The sequence below is a fragment of the Histoplasma capsulatum genome, genomic scaffold (assembly GCF_000149585.1).
Source record: "Histoplasma capsulatum NAm1 scaffold_6 genomic scaffold, whole genome shotgun sequence".
Lineage (NCBI taxonomy): Eukaryota > Fungi > Ascomycota > Eurotiomycetes > Onygenales > Ajellomycetaceae > Histoplasma > Histoplasma mississippiense.
The window spans coordinates 1,776,496-1,797,338 of NW_001813977.1; the positions used below are offsets into that span (position 1 = coordinate 1,776,496).

Consider the following 20,843-nt stretch of genomic DNA (forward strand, 5'->3'; position numbering starts at 1 on the left):
CTCCCCAGAAATGAATAAGACAAATAACCTTGCGATGGTTTTCCATACCCGTTAAGGGATTGGTTCTTGGATGACTGGGGGGGGGGTGGGGGGGGGGGGGGTCCATTCATAAATTTAAACTAACTCTTTCCTGTTTTTCTTTTTTCAGCCCACCTCCACCCCCACCACCTCCTCCTGGTGTTGGCGGTCCTCCACCACCCCCGCCGCCTCCTGGCATGGGTGGACCACCGCCTCCTCCACCCCCTCCAGGCGCAGGTCCCGGAGGCCCACCACCCCCTCCCCCTGGAGCAAGTATGGGCGGCTGGAAAAAGACGTACCTACCGGTGGCAGATGCACCTGCAGCCACGATTGGGTTACCATTCATCCGACCGAAAAAGAAGTTAAAGGCACTGCATTGGGAAAAGGTTGATTCTCCTCAAGTAACAGTCTGGGCAGCGCATACTCCAACGCATGAGGCGAAAGAAGAGAAATATACCGAGCTCGCCAAGAAAGGTGTCCTGGATGAAGTTGAGAGACTCTTTAAAGCCAAGGAGACAAAGGCTCTCGGAACCGGCACTGGTAAAAAGAAAGACAAGAAGCAAATACTACCCAGCTCTCTCATGCATAAGTTTCAAATCTCAATGGCTAAGTTTTCGGAGCTCTCAGCGGATGAGGTTGTGCGAAAAATCATCCACTGTGATCCTGATATCTTGGATAATAATGTTGTGATGGAATTCTTGCAGAAGGACGAACTCTGCAGCATTCCAGACAACACTGCAAAGGCAATGGCGCCGTACCGCAAAGATTGGACAGGCCCTGACGCTGCGACCTCAGATCGAGATCAGGACCCTAGCGAACTCACGCGTGAAGATCAAATTTATCTTCAAACTGCCGTCGAGCTTAACCATTATTGGAAAGCACGGATGCGCGCTCTTCAGCTAACTCGCACCTTCGAGACGGATTACGACGATTTGTCCACCAAGCTGCAGGAAATCGTTCGTGTTTGTGAATCTCTGCGTGATTCCGTATCATTGATGAATGTTCTTGGTCTAATTTTAGACATTGGAAATTTCATGAATGCGGCGAACAAGCAAGCTGTTGGATTCAAGCTTAGCTCTCTTTCCCGCCTGGCTATGGTCAAGGATGATAAGAACGAATCAACATTCGCTGACCTGGTAGAACGCATTGTGCGAAACCAGTATCCTGAGTGGCAAGGCTTCGTTGATGATATTGGTGGCGTCATCGCTGTTCAAAAAGCCAACGTGGACCAGCTCCGTGCTGAAGCACAGTCGTATATTAACACGATCAAGAATGTTCAAGCCAGTTTGGATTCTGGCTCTCTGAGTGATCCGAAAAAATTCCACCCACAAGACCGGGCCAGCCAGGTTGTTCAACGGTCAATGAAGGATGCCAGACGCAAGGGAGAACAGATGCAATTATACCTTGATGAGATGTCGAAGACATTCGATGATATCATGGTCTTCTACGGCGAAGATAGCTCGGATGAAAATGCAAGAAGGGACTTCTTCGGCAAACTGGCTGGGTTTGTCACAGAGTGGAAGGTATGTTTATTTGGTTTTCTTTTGGTTTTCTGTTGTTAATTTTATTTTTGATGCTCTTCCACCTCGCAACCCCCTCGGCCAGAAGCTGGCCATTTCCTGAAATAATAAAATCTGACGCTCGACCCTGCCGTTCTATAGAATTCGAAGGAAAAGAATTTAGCTTGGGAGGAATCACGACGGCGAATGGATGCATCATTGGCACGGAAACGAACCAATGGTGCAGCTCTCAATGGCCGTGTAGACAATGCCGATTCGCAATCACCGGCGTCCAGTGGAGCCATGGACTCCCTACTAGAGAAGCTGCGAGCTGCCGCTCCACAGGCGCGAGACCAACGCGATCGCCGTCGCCGTGCGCGACTAAAGGAACGACATCAGGTCAGGGTTGCATCCGGACAGAAGGTCCCAGACTTACCTACTGAAGCCGCCGAGAGGAGCACCGAAGGCGATGATGATGATGCAAGCAGCGCAAACAATCGGGATCTCCTGAGCCCAGGCACCAAACCAGATGAATCAGCATCTTCAGTCAAAGAGACACAAGTATCTGAAGGTGAAGATATCGCTGATAGAGCTGCAAGCATGCTTCAGGGGCTTAGGAACGACACAGAAGGTGGTGCTGATCGCGCACGTCGCAGAGAGAGCGCTGAAGAAGCTAGGCGGAACCGGAGGTTAAGGAGGAAGACGGCAGCGGCTCACGGGAGCAAGGATGGCGATAACGCTGACGGGCCCTTATCGTCGGTCAAGGAACCTGATTACGCTGGAACTGAAGGAGGAATAGACGGACAGACTACTTCTCCCATTAGCCCAACTGCGCCTGATGATTCGCCACAGTCATCGGAAACGCCATCAATTGTTGTCTCCGGCACCAGAGACGCAGAGCCGTCGTTAATAACAGAAGAAAAATAGCATGAAATACAGAAAACTCGCAACCTCGGTTTCTCGTGACACGCCCGCCCTCTCATCAATTAATTAATTATCTTTGGCTTTGAACTTATTGGCTCGCTTCTTGCGGAGCTTGGACGTAGTTTTATGGACTTAATTTGCTTTTCGACCACTTCGATATCTTTTTTTTTTGTTTGTTGTGCATTATGATTATCTTTCCTTGTCCATCTCATAGCGGCATCCTTCGCGTTTTTGCATAGATATTCGTATATCTTGATTTGCATAGATATTTCTATAATCCTGCTGTGTTTCGTGACTGTTTGGTGGTATTTTCTTTATGGGTTATCATTTTATGCTCCCCTGCTTGTTTGCAGCGGGGTGGGGAATGAGGAAGGATTAACTAAAGGAGGGGAATTTATCTCTGTTTTCTCTTCTTTGCTTTTTGCCGGCTGCTTTTTTCATCAATATCACCACCCGCATGATTCTATTCTACCGAAAGAGGTCAGTTTTATCTTTGCTGATATCCGTTTTATGTTTCTGTTCTCATACATACTCTCTTCTATTTCATCCAGTTCCGCTCTATTTTTTTTACTATTAATTTTTACTGTTAATTCCCGCTGTCCCTTTCTCGTTAACACCCCTCTTCCTGATTGCTCCTAGTTTCTTTGCTGATTATGATTTCTGTGCACTATTCTTCTGAAGATTTTCTCTCCGTCGTTGTCCCCTTATTTATATTACCTTCCGTTCTCCTTTTTTCAATTCACGGCGCGCTCATACAATATGTCGCTTTTAAGAACAGAGAGGTGTTCTTATCCACGCGGGTGGCTGACTGAAAGGATCACTCTTGCACCTTTTGTTTCTCTTTCTGGCATGGGAATGAGGAATTAACTCATCCCCATGCTATCGCCCACCTCTTTTTGCTTCTACACTCCTGGAACTTCTCCTATAATCCCCTGGATTCGTTTGATATGTGACCATGCCTTCTGCGTTTATTTGTGCCGAGTGCGGAGGATTAGTTGGCAGTTCAGCCAGTACCGTTTCTGCTCTAGGGGTCAATAAAAAAATTTTTTTTTCCCCGATCTAGTCAATCTCCCGGAAAACGCCAAATCAAAACTTGCAAATGTAATGTAAAGGAAACTGTCAATAGTAATGATCACACGGTATACTGAAAGAAGTCTCGAAGAACTGGGTAAATCCTAGTTTCGAATCCATTTATTTATTCAGTCCGCCGCACCACGGTCACCTGTGCTCGAGGACCAGTTTGAAATATTCCTTCTGCTGGAACTGACTGGTAGAGCGCAAGGCTAAACATACCAGTAACTAGTCCCACAAGAACCACTCTAACTCGTCCATGGAGCTGATATTCGAACCAGCTGACATCAATGACATCACTAGAAACCAGGTTGGGATGTTCAGTTTCCGCGCCGTGTCGAGAGGTTGTTCACTCGCCAATATTAAGAAATAACTACCACTGCAACTCCTGGAAAGAAAACTAAAAAAAAAAAAAAAAAAATGAACAAGGGGATTATGCTTACAGTCAAGCCCAACCCAGCCTCCCCTGTCCCACCGCCCAGCCACTGGTACCTGTGAGGTACTTCCTCGATGTATCACATTGTCAACCTGGTGATACCCAGCTTGAATCGCGAACGTGGCTCGTTCAGGTTTTTCCCTATCAGATCGGATGTGCCTCGGACTGCTCAGCCCTATGGATAACTATCTATGGATACCCATGATTTACACTACAGGGGCCATATTACTCATAGGTGCCAACTGGTAACACAGTGACCCAGCTCAGGTTGCCGTGGTTGGGGGCAGTTCTTTTAAACACTGCAAGGGACAATCCTGGATATGGGAACTGCCATCAAGCCGAGTCCTCCGGTGCTTCTCTTTAGCCGATACGCGCGTACGTAAGAGGTGAGCCGTGGAAGATGCGGATTACGTAGAATGCTGCTCCGTATAATGATTGGAAATGACACCAGTCCGGCAATATTTCTAGCCAGGAATAACCAGTCATACTAACATCGGCGGGCTGGTTAAACTGATGCAACTCCTGTGTCTGCAGAATGTGTTTCCCGGGGTCCAGAATTAACGAGATTTGCTCTGTACACCGTTTTCGCAACAAAGGAACTATGCCCTTGTGTGGAAGAGGACAAGTTGGATGATTTATATCTCGTACTCATTATCTCTCAGCTGCTGCACTCCCAATACCAACATAACACATAAAAATAAAAATAAAATTGAGGCTAGGGTAATCGTCCACATAGTTCATCGACGTTCGCTTTCCAACATTTCAGCTTGGGATACATGGACCTCCTTTTATGTCCGTTTCAACTGATTTGGAGATTATATCAACGGGCTTGATGCACGAGCTGCGGGAACGTAAGTCATCATCCGACAAACATACGTAAAATGTGTTTCCATGCTCCATGTGATACAACTGCTGGGATTGCCTCCTCCATATTCATAACGAAACTGTTCAGGAATGGTCAAAAAGGGATCTCCCATTTCCATTCGAGGCCATGGCGAGCTGCAGCTACCATCACGGAAGCCTGATTGACTTTCGGTGCTCCGCGGGTTCCCTCAGCGGCCCGACCCTAGGCCTGCCATACAGATGGATTCGGTCGTGAATGATTCAATAAGTGGCTGATGGGTTGTGCTGCCTGGGGGAACCTTGCGAGCTTCGCAATTGGTGAAAGGTGAACGATTAATGATGGATGCCTGAGTCGTTACGACTTCGTGCCCAGCCTCAACTGTCTATCCGTGCCACGATGCGCCGTTGACTCCTGGATGAGAGGACTCCCGCTTCGAGGGTATGACTCAATAACAAGGTATCTCCAGAACATCCCAGTTTACATCCAGCATTGATGGTTTCGATTCAGGGATCGTGAAATCCGTCAGTCACCGAAGACTGCTATTTCTCAGGAAGGGGTAAGAGACTTCTCCAACAACTTTCGTTGGGCCCTTGAGGAAAATGGTTTTTTGCCACACAAGGGATTTTTCAGCCACACCCCAGGTAAATAGTTAACTTTCGATCCTCGTATGATGCAGAGAATCATCCAAACATCGTATTCGGCAGTTAACCAGATCACGCTAAGATGCTGCCCAACTCACCCACCCGATGGGAATCTTCCCAATCCTTTCAAGGATTCTCTCAAAAGAGCTAGCTGTACAATGAATGACTCTATATTGGCATGCCCCGCAGGCGGTCTTGCCATGTAATCTCAATTTCTCCACAAAATAGGAAAAGAAAAAAAGGAGGGGGAGGGGGAGGAAGTAAGAAAGGCAGTAAATGAAAGAGAAAAACAAAAAGGGGCAAGAGAAACAAAAATCGGGGGGGGTTTGGCTAACAAGCCAGCTCTAGTTCATCAATCATTGCTTGGAAAATCCTCCTCTCTCAACCAAAGTGTACCGATGAACTGATCTCTGAGACAGTCTCAGCGATGTGCCACAAAGCATCCAACGCATCTAGATATACGCCCATACACATGTTCCACGTGGCAGAGCAAAGATCCCCAGAGCGTGCCGTACATGCTGTGAGAGGCGTTTGTACCGCTCAATGACGCCTGCTTTTCTTTTTCTTCTCTGCTTTGCTTCTAAAGTGTCGTACAGAATCGTGTATCCGCACGCAAAAAATGCTGGAGAACAATAACAAGGTTGCATGATAGAGCCCAATCTATAAATACTTTGGTAGTTAGTAATTAGCATTATATATGTTCATTCACTGAAAGCCTATGGTATATGGATATTGATTCAGTAAAAGTGTACATCACCCGAAGGGCAAATCGGCATGGCCCCGTCTCAAGTTAGCCTTTTCGTGTTGTTTGTAGATGTTTCATATGACCTCAAAGCTGCTCCAAAGCGCATGGCGGATAGCTACTTAGTGGAAGAGCTCAAGCAGGATCAAAATTATTCCATCCCCTCCCTGAGGCCATTAAAATAGTCGTTACCTATTGATTAGTTCAAATTTCCGCCGTTGTTTCAAAATATGTCTTTATGGACAAAGCAGAAAGACACCATATGCACTGAGCATGGCCAGACGAACCGTTCATTGTTGACATGACCCGTTTTGGCGTATTACGGGAGTGGGGAGGTTTCAGGTCCTCAGACGGTTAGTGATACGTTCATTGTCACTGCCCAGCAAATAGTTATAGAAAATAAAAACAAATGAAAAGTTGAGAAATTATCTGGGAAAATTTTGCCTGTTTCTGAAGCGTACATGTCGTTTTCATTTGATTGTCTTTGTTTCATGATGCGATTGAATTAAGCAGCTTCCCAACAACGCCGTACGTGGTCGAAGCTGTATAAGAGCATTTATTTTCCTTCCTATAAAACGTGGTTTCATATAGAAAATCTTATGGCGCATTTTCAAACGAACTTGGCAGACTCCGCATATTCTTTCCGTGTCCGCCAAACAAAAATAATAGCAGCAAACGTCTCGTCCGCATAGTCGACCCAAGAGCAATGGTTGGTCCCTTCGGCAAACTGCTCAGTCTCAAACCCCACACTAATCTCATCAGTCAAAGGGCAGCTCAACCAACACGAGAGGATGAAAGAACCAAGCCACATCCAAGGCTCCATCCGTCCTCAGTCCGTAATGCCGGAAACCAATCAGCAAGCCATAATTGGATGTTCTCGCCGTTTGGCCAACATCCAAACTCCGTTAGTTCAACCACTCCCGTGTCTTAGTCCAAAAATCTGTCATGACTGGCGTCCAGCCCTGTGGGCTACTGGTTAGTGGCCGCCCTGTTCGAGATTCGGCGCTCGGCAAGGCAGTTTCTTGCAGAAAACGATTGAATTTTTCACACCGAGCGCGTTTGGTTTTTTTTTTTTTTTTTTTTTTTTTTGTATTATTACCTAAAAATCAATTTTGTAGTTATTCCATGGAGTTCTGACTCTGACTTTGTGCGTCTACGGGCTTCATCGGAAGTGATCCATTTCTTCTTCCTCTTTGGGTATCTTGACTAGTAATACGGTTCGGCATTTATTTCCTCATAATTTTGACATTTAATCTCGTTGATCGACATGCATTCTCGCCTCGTTGAGTCATGTCAGTCCCCATCGTGTAACGAGTTCGTTCAATGAGTTCGTTAAACAACAACGGAGTGAGACGCTAACCCTGCTGCAACGAACGATGACTTGCCCGGGCGTGGTGTAAATATGACCGTGAGTTTTCGCTCCATCCGTAACAAATACGCCATTTATGCCCATACAATGTTAGAACTTCAATGTGATAAGCGCAGTTGCGATGACGAAAAGATGAAGTAGGGCAAACCCAAATTAAACCTAGCGTACAACTTAATTCATCTAGCTTTCTATTTTTAGTTTTAGACTCAGCCCCGTGACTTGGGGCTGAGAATCTAGGCTACAGTTGGTGCACGTGATATCAAAGCAGCATGGGGTCTTTGTCTCTTGAAACCGAATTGTAATTCTTTTTTTTTTTTTTTTTTTACCTCTCTCGGTCAGGAGAGTTTGCAGTTACATATTTCCAGTAAAACTCAATTTGGCATGCCATAGACAATAAAAATGGGAAAATACTTCGGGTTTTTGACTGAAACTCCCCGTCTAGCATGCAAGGACAGCGAGTTCTTATTTTAGACTTTGGTGCCTGGAGCAAGCAGAGCGGACTCCGAATTCTAATACCGATCGTTCTTGGGGGGCTGCCCGGCTGCCAACCGTTTGAAATGGCCAACGTCGAGTCGACCTTTTAAGGATTAGCTCTGTTATCGCCCTGAAATTCCCCTGTCAGGATCCTCACAGTCCCCTGCTAGCGTCTTCCAGCCACGGGTCAAATGGAACAAGAAAAGGATCAGTGCTTTCAGCAGGGCGGGAATACCGAGTCGCCTGCGGAACCTGTAAGCCCCAAAAGAGGGTCTGAATCGTGGCTTGTATATCTGCCAGATTATTGCTTGGTCATTCGATCCTGGCCCGTCTTGTCGCAGTTGGATGCACCGTTCCTGCTGAAGGAACTGTGTTGCATGATTTAGCGTGGCATGGGCGTGGGAGATCCTGCGGCTCGTTCGTTTGTTCTGGGATAACCTTTTAGCTGAGTTCAGTTCCGATTTCCAATCGGTTTTCATTTTGCAATCTTTGTTTTCTTTCGGTCGGGCTGTTTCTGGATCGTTTTGTGGCTGTTTTCGTTGTATCACGCATTTATTTTTATATTTTTCCCGGATGATTACTGACCGGGATTATTAAGTATTAGTCACAACGAACAAGATAACTAACCAAAGGATACCTTAAGATCCAGGTATCTGGTGTATCGATTTGTATCTCTCATTTGGCGTTTATGTGTGGCTAGGCAGGACTTTTGTTTGAGGAAATGAAAACGGCGCTATATATACCTTGCGATGACTTCTTCCTTTCTGCCTGATATCCTCATTTTTTCTTTCTTCACATCAGAGCAGATAAACATATTTTTAATTTCTATTTCGAATTCTTTCATTTACCCAGATATATAATAATTCAGATCTTTCTTTAAGCCTTGCGTCCAACTTTATAAAATACTTTTTGTTTGATTTTATCTCGAAACTTCCTTTATTGATATATTTATCATCTGTATCTGGACTAAAGACTCCAAACCAAAAGACTGAATCATATCGACAACCGACGAGAATACACCACATGGGCCGTGGAGGTTACAACTGAAGCAGAATCTACAACGTAAAGCAGCCCGGGAATTCCACGAACGAGGCAAAATCGTCTCAATCTAATTCCAAATCAATCGGGCGCAAATTAGAGCCATCAAAGCAATACCCGCGTGCAACACAGACGCAACCTTTCGCGCAGCCTGCGCTCTATCCGAATGCAAACACCGATGGGACGTGGTGGTTACAACTGTCCTATCGAGCGATCTATATCCTCAAACACCATGACACAGTTATATTTGCAAGGACGGGGCGGTTACAATGACGTGAACGATGGCGATAACGACGATTCATAGCCGAAGCGTGAATGAGAGGAGTGTGGACGGAGGGGCAAGTCTTGAATTTGCGACAGGAAGTCAAGAGGAGGAAAGGCAAGATAGATAGATTGGCGGGATAGACGTTCTAAAGCTCGCTTTACGACGCGACGACGGAGTTTTTGATTACGGGTTATTTTGCCGTTCCTAGATTTTTTTTTTTTTTTTTTTTGACGGAACTGAAACCTGCTACACTCATTTGCCGACACAGAATCTGTGGGCGGTTTCATCGTCAGTATCTCGGCTGTTGTCACGAATGGAAGTGTGGGCCAATTGGTGGGAGGGAATACTTTTCGAATACAACTCCTAGAACATCCTCCACGTCCCCGCTCTCCCCACGACCCGTGATTTTCGCCAGACAATCGGCCGCGAACCTAAGATGTTCCGCCGCTGTTACAATATCGAAATTCACCTCAATTTGTTCAGCGTTTGCAGCATTATCAGGAGTTTGGCACGTTTGGGATAGAAAGTCGTTTAAGTGCTGGACACATTTTTGTAAATTAGAACTTTGTCGATGGGTGACTCCCAGAGAGTCTTCCCAGTATAATTTATCAAATTGCTCATTTCCATTATCCAATTCAGACGGCGTCGACATCCTTTTAAAAGTCCGAATTAGTTCCCCAAGAAATTTTTGTATGTTGCCGGGATCAGCCTCTTGGGATACCTCGTTCTCGGCCTCTCTGCACGAAATTAGGAAAATCTGATCTTGGGTAAGGCGGGGTTCCACGGATGAGATTTCTTCAGTCAAGCTATCCACAAACTTTTGCTGTGTTCTAGCCGTATAGGTGGTTGGAGAGTATTTGTCAAACTTGTTAACTGCCACAATCATGTGCTTCTCGAGGGCTATACAACTGCGAACGGCGTCAACAACCTCCGGTTCGAGGACCAACTTGACGCCAGTCCCGTTATCAGATTCCTCCAATGAAAGAACCACAATCACAACGTCCGATTCCAGTGCGCGTGCCTTGGCTCTTCGAATCCCTTCCTGTTCCACTGCACCAATGGGCATCGAGCCAGACCGGGCTATGTGGCCAGATCGCAACCCAGCCATATCCCCAAACTTGCAGAAATAGCCACCGATATCAACACCAACATCCACAATGTCCCTTGTAGTCCCCTCCTCACTGCTTACAATAGCAGCTTCTCTCCCGACAATTCTGTTCAGCAGCGAGCTCTTACCAGCGTTAGGGGCCCCGAGAAGCGCGACTCGAATGCCACTCCGTAACAGTTCGCCCTTGGAAGCGTTCTCAATGTGCAGGTTAATTTGTCGAACCAAATTACGAACTTCGCCGGTAATGGAAGACACGAACTCCTCGATTGACTCGTCGAAATGCTGATCCTCCGAGAAATCGATCAGCGCCTCCATCTCTCCGCGGGCATAAAGCAGCTGTTGTCGCCAACGCTCGTACCTAAATGCGAGAGAACCGCTCGTTCCTCGAACCGCTAAACGGCGCTGATGCTCGGTTTCCGCAGAAAGCGTATTCCCCAGTGCTTCGATCTGGGGTAAAGATAGACGGTCGTTGAGGAATGCGCGACGGGTGAATTCACCGGGTTCCGCGTACCGGATGGAGGGCATGGCGATCTTTTCGTTGGAGAAAGCCCCCGCGCATCGGGGTATTGCATTGAGGACTGCTTTTACCACGGCGGGTCCGCCATGGATGTGCAATTCAAGCACGTCCTCTCCCGTCACGGTATTTGGGGCTGGGAAGTGCAACACAACCGCTCTGTCGAGGATGCTGTTGACCGAGGGAGGAACGGAAGGGTCGAAAAGGGTGCGAAGAGCTGCAACTCGAGGGTTTGGGAGCGGCCTTTTGGGGCAGAGAGCGTCATAGATCTACCATGGAAACAAGACAGATTGAGCAAATACAACCAAGTGATTGATTGGGACCTTTCCTGCAACAGACCTGAACACAAGCTGGCCCAGATACTCGAACAATCGCAATGGCCGCTCGACCTGGGGCTGTCGACAACGCATAAATGGTCGACGATGGCTCACTAACAACAGAGCCTGTGGTCTGCCAGCGCTTGTCTCCGGGCTGACCCCGGACTCTCGGTAGGGAGGGCTTGCATGACTGGTTTCCGTTAATGGAACTCAGACAACGAGATCTGGTCCATGGTGGGTCTGCGATGGATGCCCGACGAAGAGGCTGCAAGAAATATCTACGCATGCGTAGATGGATGGACCACAGCTGTGCTTCCTGTGATGTCGAGGGTTGCCAATTTGATTCGAGGTTGCCCAGGTGGTTCCAAGTTGATGAAACTGGTCACATGTTTGCTGATTCAGCCAGGCCCAGTGATCAGTTAGGCTTGATCATAGAGACTACAACCGAAGACAATAAACATACGCTGCGTATATATCTATGTTGAAATTTCGAGGAAATGTTCAGGAAATGCTTTGAAATGAAATTACGAACACGACACAAGTACAATAGTACTCCTCCCGAAAAGCTTCAATTATGTTATCAACCAAATCAATATTAAATTTCCATAGTACTGCAACATTAAGTTACAACAGAGTGCAGCGGCTTTCGTTTTAATCATGGCAAAAAGCCGTACTAGCCCAAGAACCAACCAGCTCTGCAAGGGACGCAGGAGGTACATTATTAACGAAAGAGGGGAAAGTAAGGGAAAAGAGGGAAATAAATATACAGGAGGTCAGGATGCAGCCATTTGCGATTTGGTTAAACCGGACTTTCCTGAACAAAAAGGAGCTGACAAAAAGACTAGATGGCGCTGCAGGGTCGCGGGAAAGTGAATCGTTTCCCAAATCAGGCTCAGCGGCCGTTGCCAGCCACCAATCTTACAGGAGCGGGAGAGGCTGCACTTTCGGGAACAGATGCAGCCTACGAATACATCACGTCATCTAATGGTGTATGGCTCCCAGGAAACCGGGAGGTTCGTGACGATAGCGATGTAAGACGGTGTGGTTGAATCTCGAAAAAAGAAACAGAAATCAAATCCTCGCTCTTTAGAGCGGTGTAGCTCCCCAAAAGTCAATTCTCACAGAACATTAATTCGCACGAGGATGGGAGAGAGTTGCGAGGCAAAGCCAGTGAAGCTATGACGGCCGAGATCGGAGGATGCGCTAAAATACACGATAATGTTCCACAGCTAGAAGAAGGGTAATATCAAAGCGTAGGAGGTCTCTGGAGTAAGAAGCAATAAGTCTTGCGCTTGAACCTGGAGCTTTTCCGTACCTCAGTTTGGCGGTAGAGGCCAATGCAGTTTGAATACAAATCTCACGCCTACAGCAAAACACTGCACCGGGAGGAAGTAGCAATCCCGTTATTGTAAGCCTATGGGTATCAATGGGTATCCATGATGGCTAAAGGGCGCATCCGGTTATTTCAGCCAGTAAGAATCAAAAACACGGGTGTGCTTATAGTGCTGCCGAACCATTTCGACATCGTCCAATTCAATGCTTGCATAGGGCCCTCTCGCTGTCAAGAGGGGGTTCAACTGATGTGCAATACCCATTAAGTTATTCGGACATGTCCTGACATCATAAAACATCAGGCCATCGGCAGGGTTTGCGCTGTAATCCTGAGAATAATGATTCTGAATCCAACGGTCATGAAAGGTTAACGGACCGACAGCCAATAGTTCCAGTGGAGAAGAGAACCCGTGGAAGTGAAATGCCCAATCGAGAAACATGGTTGCGATGCTTTTGGTTGCGTCGACGACAAAAGCTGTTGTCAATAAGCGTCCTTTCGGCATAAGAAAATCACGACAGTGAAGCGTTTTCAGGTGCGGGAGCCGTAGCATCGCATAGGGTCTACGCGAGTGGATCCTATCGAAGCCTCGACCCCTCACGTAAAGTAGTCGCATGTTAAGGACGACGCTAAGTTCCTGGAGATTCGGGCAGGTCTGACTCAACAGCTCAAGAAAAGCAGGTTTCCCCCGAATATCGTCCTCCAGCCCAAAGGGACGCTCATGTCGATTTTGTTTCCGAACTTCCCAGACGAGAACTTTTAAAGTCGGGCCATGTGCATACATGAATCCTGTGTGGTCGATCATCGTATTTTCGGGTTCATCGTCAAGAAGCACGGATAGCAGCTCTAGGCCAGTAAACGAAGTTAGAAACCGTACTAAGGCGATCTTCAATCCTAGCGTTGGACCTTCGTAACGGATACAGAACTCTTTCAGTCGCATCCGACTAAACACATATGGAAACATCATATGAGGCGCGGGCATTGATAGCACGTTCAAAAGACCCTCTGTGCCGACACAGGACACAAGGCTGAGTCTTCTGAGATTATACAAGTCGAATGTGGGGCGCAAGGGGACCAATTGGTTTTGCAGCGGAGTCATGTCTATGCCAATGACATCTAATTGTGATAAATTGCCGAAGGTGACTTGCGCTTCGGCTAGTGGCTGCAAAACTTCATGTAAAGGCATCTGAATATATGGTGGATTCGACCTAGTAGTGGCGTTGCTGTCCACGATGAGGACTAGACGTTCATCGCCAAGCACGAAATGAGAGAGACGCCGGGTTAAACGGGAAATCAACGATATAACCGATGGGCTAAGGATTTTATTACAGGCAGAGGCCTGAAACGCAGAGAACCCTATCCTCAACCTGGGGAATTGGTCCAAGCTAGGGTGTCCGGGGAGTATTGGGATTTCGTCACCCGTAAGCGTATATGTTTCGATCCCCATCAATGTATCGGCATGGGTGTTAAAAAGGGAAGCGAATGTATAGTGGTCCATTTTAAATAAATGAAACCAGCTGAGAGAGGGAAATTAGATAAGCCCCCTCAAAAACAAGCAGATTTTCGCCTATAGCTTACCGGACAGTTCGGAGATGGGAAGTATTGGAAAACAAAATTCGCATCATCCGGTTGAAGAGAATGGAATGTTCGGTAAATAAGCGTTTCTGCTTCCATTCTCCAGAGCGGCCAAAACGGTAAGGAGCTCCTATACTACATACACCTAGAATCCTTCTGCGTTTCGAATTTAGGATCGAAAGGTTTTGTACCAGAGACATATTACGTGAACCCGCGGACATAAACCGATTTACGTCCTGGATAAAGCCTTCGTGTTGGGCGAGGCGGAGGGAAACCGAAGTATATATGTTTCGGCGAGCAGCATAAGACATGGCTCTGACCTGGGCCAAATTGAGAACATCTCGTCTTGAAACCTATTAATATCGATTAGTAGAATATTCTAACATGAAAAATTACACGCAGAGCCCAACGAAATACTCACATATTCCAAGATCGCGCGCTGAAGTTCAATTGGCAATATCTCCAGTTTGGACGTAACCTGTGTTGCTTCTGGGGTGTTTATACGCCCCAACGCAACGGCAAGGCTTTGGCCAGAGTTCTGATCAGATGCCATCAGCAAGGAGGACCAGAGGAAGATTAGCCAGCTCAGAAGACCGAAGGAAAAAAGCGAAAGACGTGAAATGGATATAGGGGGAAATTTTTGGCTGAGTGCTTTCGGGTTCCTCGGGGGGACTGTAAGCGAAACGGAAGAATCTGGTTTTAAATAAACATCATTTCCTTCTGGGAACATGCCTGATCGCCACAAGATTGTGAAAGAGGAGGGAGGAGTAGGCAAGCTTGCGAAGAATAGAGTATAATCGAAGAGGTGGAGGAATCTTCAGGAACCTAGAGGAAGGTAGATTAGCCAACTGTAAAACGATGCTGACAATGGCCACGAAATCCCATTCAAACAAGGAAATCAGCTCATTAACAACACTATATCTTTTTCCCCCTTAGCTTCTTCAAGACCCATTATTTGAACAAACTTTTCAAAACAGACTCGTCTGGGGAACAATGGAACAGAGCAGCATACTCTGTCATGCGCTTAAGAGCTCCTGGGAGATTCCACTGTCCTGACCAGCCTTCACACTCAAATCAAGCCAATAGCCAGCTTGGCCAGACACAATGGTGAACATCCTGGCCAGTCCTGGCTGGACTCTGTGCAGGACGACATTCAGCTGCCAAATTGCCAATCAGGAGTAGCCAGTTGAAGAACTTGCGTGCTGGGGAGCACACTGTGTGTCCCCAAGCGGCTAGCAGAACTCAAAGAATTGGATGTCTTGAGTTGATGCATAGATGAAAAAATCCCTACCACAAGAGTAATACTCAGTTCTTTCCTTCTGGTAGAGGAGGATAGAATAGTGAGGTTGTGGGAAAGGCTGTTGGTGAAGTCGAAGCTTGTGTATCACATAGAATATATAAGCCAATGCACGAGCCAACACCTTTGCCAGCGCAGCCAAACCGCTGGCAGCGCGAGGAAGCAGCATGGAAAATAGTAGTAGTAGCCTTTCATAGAAAGGAATTCATGCAGTGCACAGTGCACACTAGTATATCTTTATAGGCGCCCAGTGTGTCCAGTCTTCGCAGACAAAGAGAGGAGAAGCTTAAAGCCATTTTTCTCCATGCTGGGTTTTAAGGAAAGAAAGAAGAGAAAAATTATGCAAGGAAAGAAAAAAAAAAGGAGCATACATATGATACTATAATGGGCGGGAGGAGAGAGAGTCCAAACCCATTTCATACCTTTTTTATCCACACTGGTTGTTATCAAAGCTTTGACAATTTGCTAACTGATGATAGTATACATGTACTGTAAAAGGAAATCTGAGGTCAGTCTGTTCTCCTGCTCCATCCTGCTTTGGACCCTCACTACACATACCCAATGTACATGTACTGTACAACTAAAGTTAAAGAAGAACAAGGAAATAGAAAGCAATTCTAATAGTGAAAATTAATGAGAAAACAAAAATAAGTTGTTTGAAGGCAGGTCTTGAACAATCTAAGAAAAAGAATACAAAGGGGTAAAGGAGCTTTTATATGGACCAAATTCTAGACAAGTCTTGTATCACGTGATATTTACAACGGGACAGGTAAAGCCAAAAATATCAACCAACTACTACATGAAACAAGAAACGAAGGTGTAAGATTACAACTCATCTTGGAGGTGGAATTCCAGTCCATCAAGACACTCGCCATAACAAAGTAAGTGAACACAGTCCGGGCGCATCTCGACATGCTGGTAGAGCGAGGAGAGGCGATTAAACCCAATTTGGCAGGCTGGGCAAAAGAATGGGTTCCTTGCGCCAAACCCTCTGAAATATTCGTCGCTGTCCATATATTCGGTCGCTACGTAATTCAACTGCCCTCTGTCTGTGAAACACGTTCCGGATTCGAGATGGATTAGCATGGAAGAAAAGGATGAAAACATTCTGCTGCATCCGTAACATTCTCGGTCTCGCTCCTGGTGTGTGATCATATGCTACGAAGGTTAGTAGAGAGTACATAGAATATAGCATAAGCAACGAGTATGGCAAACACATCTGCAAGTGCAAGTGAGTGTATGTCGGGGTGCCAGGGACATACCATCCGCCGATTGTTGTCGTTCTGGAAAAAGCTGCCACACTTGCCACACATGAAATGCTGGTTGATATCATGCAGTGTGAGCGCATACTGATCGCGCGCAAACCAGTTGCAAGGTCGGCACCAGTTATGGTGATCCACATTATGCCTTGCCCATTCATCGTATGTTGCAAAATCCTCGTCACAATAATCTCTCTCGCAGACGTTATGCGAAGATGAATACTTCAGATGGTCATTCAGCGCCCTGGCATGTGGGAACACCCTTTCGCAACGGCAGCACCAGGAATGGGCAGCGGAGTCACGACAGTGCTGGCCCAGGGCAGTGAGCGAAGTTGTGGTTTTGTAACAGTAGGCACATTCATATTCGGTCCGGCCGTAGTTGTTTCGGATGATACATGGTCCTAGATTCACCATTTTTGTTCGCTGTCAAATAACCTAGCCGGCAGATACGGCGGAGAGACATGAAGTAGAGATAAGGGAGGGATACACGATTGTAGGGTGCTGAATTGATCCCGTTGAAGAAATTTAACAGAGCTTCAAAAACAAATAACTAATGAGCATGCTAATTAACTTAGCTTCCCCACAACATGCCACAGAGTAGGCCAATTGGCGGCCCATTCAGCTTTCAAAAATGGCTTCAAACTGAAGGTATGGCGCAGCAATGATCTATGAGTTAAAATATTTGCACAATGGTGTTCAATCTGAAAGAAAAATACAAAAAGAACTATATGAAATATGAACAAAATGCAACAAAACCATGAGGATCTATCTATCTTGGATCATGCAGTTCTGAATGGAAGAGGCTAATGTCGCACTAAAACCAACTCTCCGGTGAGTCGGTGCCCTTAGCTCTGAAACCAATTCAAAGCCAATATGTAGTTAAACTAGTGTACCATTCAGACTTAAGCTTCAAGCGCCCTTGGTCCTTTGAGGATCCTTTTCCCACAACCATCTTTGGCGCTACATGTCCCTTAAAATGCAATTGCGCCCCTCCATTATTATAAAACATATTCGATTCCGCCATGTCAGTTTCAATGGTAGAATTAAGAGGTAAGTCATAGCTCGGAAAAAAAACCCTTTTAATGCTAATCACTTGGGGTTGGTTGCAGCAAAGAATTGTCTCAAGAAGAATGTGTGCTGTCAATCAAGTTCACACCACGCTGAAGTGCTGAAAACTAAGGGCGTGTTCGGCTGTCCGTGTAAGCTCTTATAACCTCTTATAAAAGACCCACTTACACAGCCTTGCACGGTGTATTGAAAATACCTGCATGAAAAAGGCTTTGTGTTCAGTCTGCCATTCTTATATCCCTTTTTTTGCTCTGCTTACATGGTATTAAGGTTCAATGGTGTAATTAGACTGATTATAGAGTGGTTGTAACTGAAATAGACAAGGTTAGAGCTGTGTAAGGCTGTGTAAGCTGCATGCAGCCAGATTGTTTCATTGACATGATTTTATCTCATGTAAAAGTGTAGTAGTGGGGTGGGCTAAATTCCTTCATCATCATGTCTTTTTTTGTTGATTTTTTAAGTTGAAGAAAACTGCCATCAGTGATATGACAATTGATGCCATGGAGAACTTCAATGATGAATATGAGAATGAACAATCAAAACAAATATTGCTATATCAGCATTATCAATTAATCACTCAAATTACTGTGCATTCTATTATTTAGAGCATACAATTCATTTTTTCTGAAATTCAATTCATATATACAAATTCTTTTCATGAAATGAATCTTACTACTGACTTTCTGGAATTGAATTCTCATCATCAACAATTGAAAAATATAACACAGATAAAGTCTGACACTTTCTTGAATTTTATTAATTGATTTTAACATTATATAAATGTAAAAGAATCAATAAATTCACTCATTCTTCAAATTGAGCAGAAGCTCTTGATCTTTTTATATATAATTATTCAAAAAATAGCATATAAAATCATTGAAAAAATGTTCCATCATTTCATTGATATAATATTAAAATAAATATAAATCATTCATAATAGTTTTAGCAGATATATTAAATACTCATTATTTTTATATAAAATATTTCATGAAATGTTTAAAATATTATATAAATTGTATGATTGTGTTGTTCATCTGTTTATTTGTTTTATAAAATATAACTGAGATATGCTGAGCAATAATTTCAAACATGATCATTCTTTAAAAAGTGTATTGAAACTTTGAATGAAACTCATCTTTCAATTGCAATTTTAGCAAAGCAGTAGTCATCATAATGAAATTAAAAAGATTGAATCTTATAAAATATTCTGACAATGTGCAATCATAAATTGAACTTTGTATATATTTATTCTAAAATGGAAGAATCTTCTCATGATAGTTGTGTTATTACTCACGCTCAAAATAATGATGATTTTTTGAGTGCAATGAATGAATGCTATTTCCTTGCAGATGCTGATTATTTAAAGAGATTATAAAATATTTTGATTTTATATTCAGAGATTTGATATAATTTCAAAAAATTTATGCAAATCAATAGAAGATCTGTCAATAAGCAAAAGCTTTTTAATTTTTATCATATAAATATAAAAAATGTAATTGAATGTGTTTTTGACATTTTTAAATAACAATTTCAAATTTATAATAAAATGAAAGAAAAATATTTAATTAAAACTCAAGTTCATCTGATTTTTACTTTTACAGCTGTTCATAATTTCTTGAATAAATATGAAGAATATGATGAAGAGGAATTGCCTGTTGACTCACTGAAAAATGAGCAAAAAAAAAGAAGAAGTGTATAATAATAAATAAAATAATAAGCAGAAAAATGAATTTTATATGATGAAAAAGTGAAATGAGGTTGCAGAGCAGATGTAGAAAATTTATATTAATTATAAAGAATTAATGACAGCAGTAGATGAATAAGTGAATCTTTGATGATTTTTAATATTGAATGTAAATAGATGAGAAATATTACTATATTCTTCCACATTCTTTTAATTTATTTAATAATACAATATGGTATTTTATATATATTTGCGGTATATATTACCGGGATGTAATTTATTGGTCAATCAAATCATTTAATTTACCTAATCATTTCATACAAAAAATGGTGATGTTTTAAAACAGTGTTTTTCTGTTGTATTTACAGTATTTTTAATAAAATTCAAAAAAATATCGCAATATGTAGATTTATATTATGATTAATTAGATATAAAATTTTATCAAATCAGTCACTTTACTTTTCACTGTGATTTTCATTATTATTTCTACTATTATTTCTACTACTATTTCTACTATTATTATTCTACATTTTTAACATGCTTTTTAACATGCTTTTTATTGCTTTTTAATCTGCATTCTCTAGAATATTCATTATAAAAGCACACTGTTACTCTATTAAACTATCACTAAATCTCAAATAAATCTGCATCATTGCAGTATTGCTTGCAAAAAGATATGAAATTGCAGTATAATGTCAATATGAAACCATTTCATTACTATTCTTTCAATTCTCTAAAAGTAATTTATTTACTTTCTGTAGAAACAATTTAATAACTTTCTCAGAAGTCTGTTCAAAAATCTTTTGTAAATTATTAATCATTGTCACATTTTTAATTGTGTCAAGGCTTTGTGGCAGCTCCACACGGCCTATCACTTCCCTTCAGATAATTCCATCTATCTCATGACATCATGCAGATGTCTGAACTGGTTTCCAATCACTTTATAACATCATTCAGATGTAATATAAGAGGATGTGATTGATGGAATATGAGAATTTTATTTCTATACAGAGTCAGCAAATTTCTTCTGATAAATCTATACAGCACTGCAGTGAAGCTGCTTTAACTACTCTTATTTATAGAGTGAAGAGAGAATGGCTGTTGTCTATATAGAATAGCTAAATGCTGACTCTCTATTTCAGAAGTTAGTGATTCATCTTTTATCAATAAAATATTAGAGTTATCATCATTCTCATACAATATTCTTAGTGTGCTGAGTATCTCTGATAGTTCAGTATTTATATAGTATTCTATAAGCTTGTGGTTTAAATGAGATAATTAAACTCATTTATAAAACATTTCATTATATATCATCCTTCTCTGTGCCGCTGCTGAGTAGCAACCGCCTCGGCGCCGTTACATTACAATCA

General features: G+C 43.6%; 5 protein-coding genes across 5 annotated transcripts in view; 2 read left to right on the plus strand and 3 right to left on the minus strand.

The window, feature by feature from the left end:
* Positions 1-2,444, plus strand: part of HCAG_06848 (cytokinesis protein sepA) — a gene marked incomplete at both ends in the record, with an annotated part of 5,497 nt that extends 3,053 nt beyond the window's left edge. The window contains 2 exons of the mRNA XM_001539193.1: positions 149-1,541; positions 1,680-2,444. Of these exons, the coding sequence (XP_001539243.1) occupies positions 149-1,541; positions 1,680-2,444 (2,158 nt within the window). The remainder of the gene's footprint in view (positions 1-148; positions 1,542-1,679) is intronic.
* A 4,437-nt stretch (positions 2,445-6,881) lies between these two features.
* On the plus strand, positions 6,882-7,106 carry HCAG_06849 (predicted protein; the record flags this gene model as incomplete). Its single annotated transcript, XM_001539194.1, has 1 exon — positions 6,882-7,106. One exon carries the CDS (start codon positions 6,882-6,884, stop codon positions 7,104-7,106), a length of 225 nt encoding a protein of 74 aa, XP_001539244.1.
* Positions 7,107-8,053: 947 nt separating this feature from the next.
* Positions 8,054-8,497, minus strand: HCAG_06850 (predicted protein; the record flags this gene model as incomplete). The annotated part of the gene is made up of 2 exons (XM_001539195.1): positions 8,054-8,121; positions 8,176-8,497. 2 exons carry the CDS (start codon positions 8,495-8,497, stop codon positions 8,054-8,056), a joined length of 390 nt encoding a protein of 129 aa, XP_001539245.1.
* A 1,131-nt stretch (positions 8,498-9,628) lies between these two features.
* HCAG_06851 (conserved hypothetical protein) lies at positions 9,629-14,718 on the minus strand (the record flags this gene model as incomplete). Its single annotated transcript, XM_001539196.1, has 7 exons — positions 9,629-11,212; positions 11,283-11,638; positions 12,028-12,101; positions 12,576-12,636; positions 12,969-14,107; positions 14,169-14,518; positions 14,587-14,718. The coding sequence occupies 7 exons, from the start codon at positions 14,716-14,718 to the stop codon at positions 9,629-9,631; spliced, it is 3,696 nt and encodes a 1,231-aa protein (XP_001539246.1).
* Positions 14,719-16,496: 1,778 nt separating this feature from the next.
* On the minus strand, positions 16,497-17,184 carry HCAG_06852 (predicted protein; the record flags this gene model as incomplete). Its single annotated transcript, XM_001539197.1, has 3 exons — positions 16,497-16,511; positions 16,725-17,122; positions 17,157-17,184. The coding sequence occupies 3 exons, from the start codon at positions 17,182-17,184 to the stop codon at positions 16,497-16,499; spliced, it is 441 nt and encodes a 146-aa protein (XP_001539247.1).
* Positions 17,185-20,843: the final 3,659 nt, after the last annotated feature.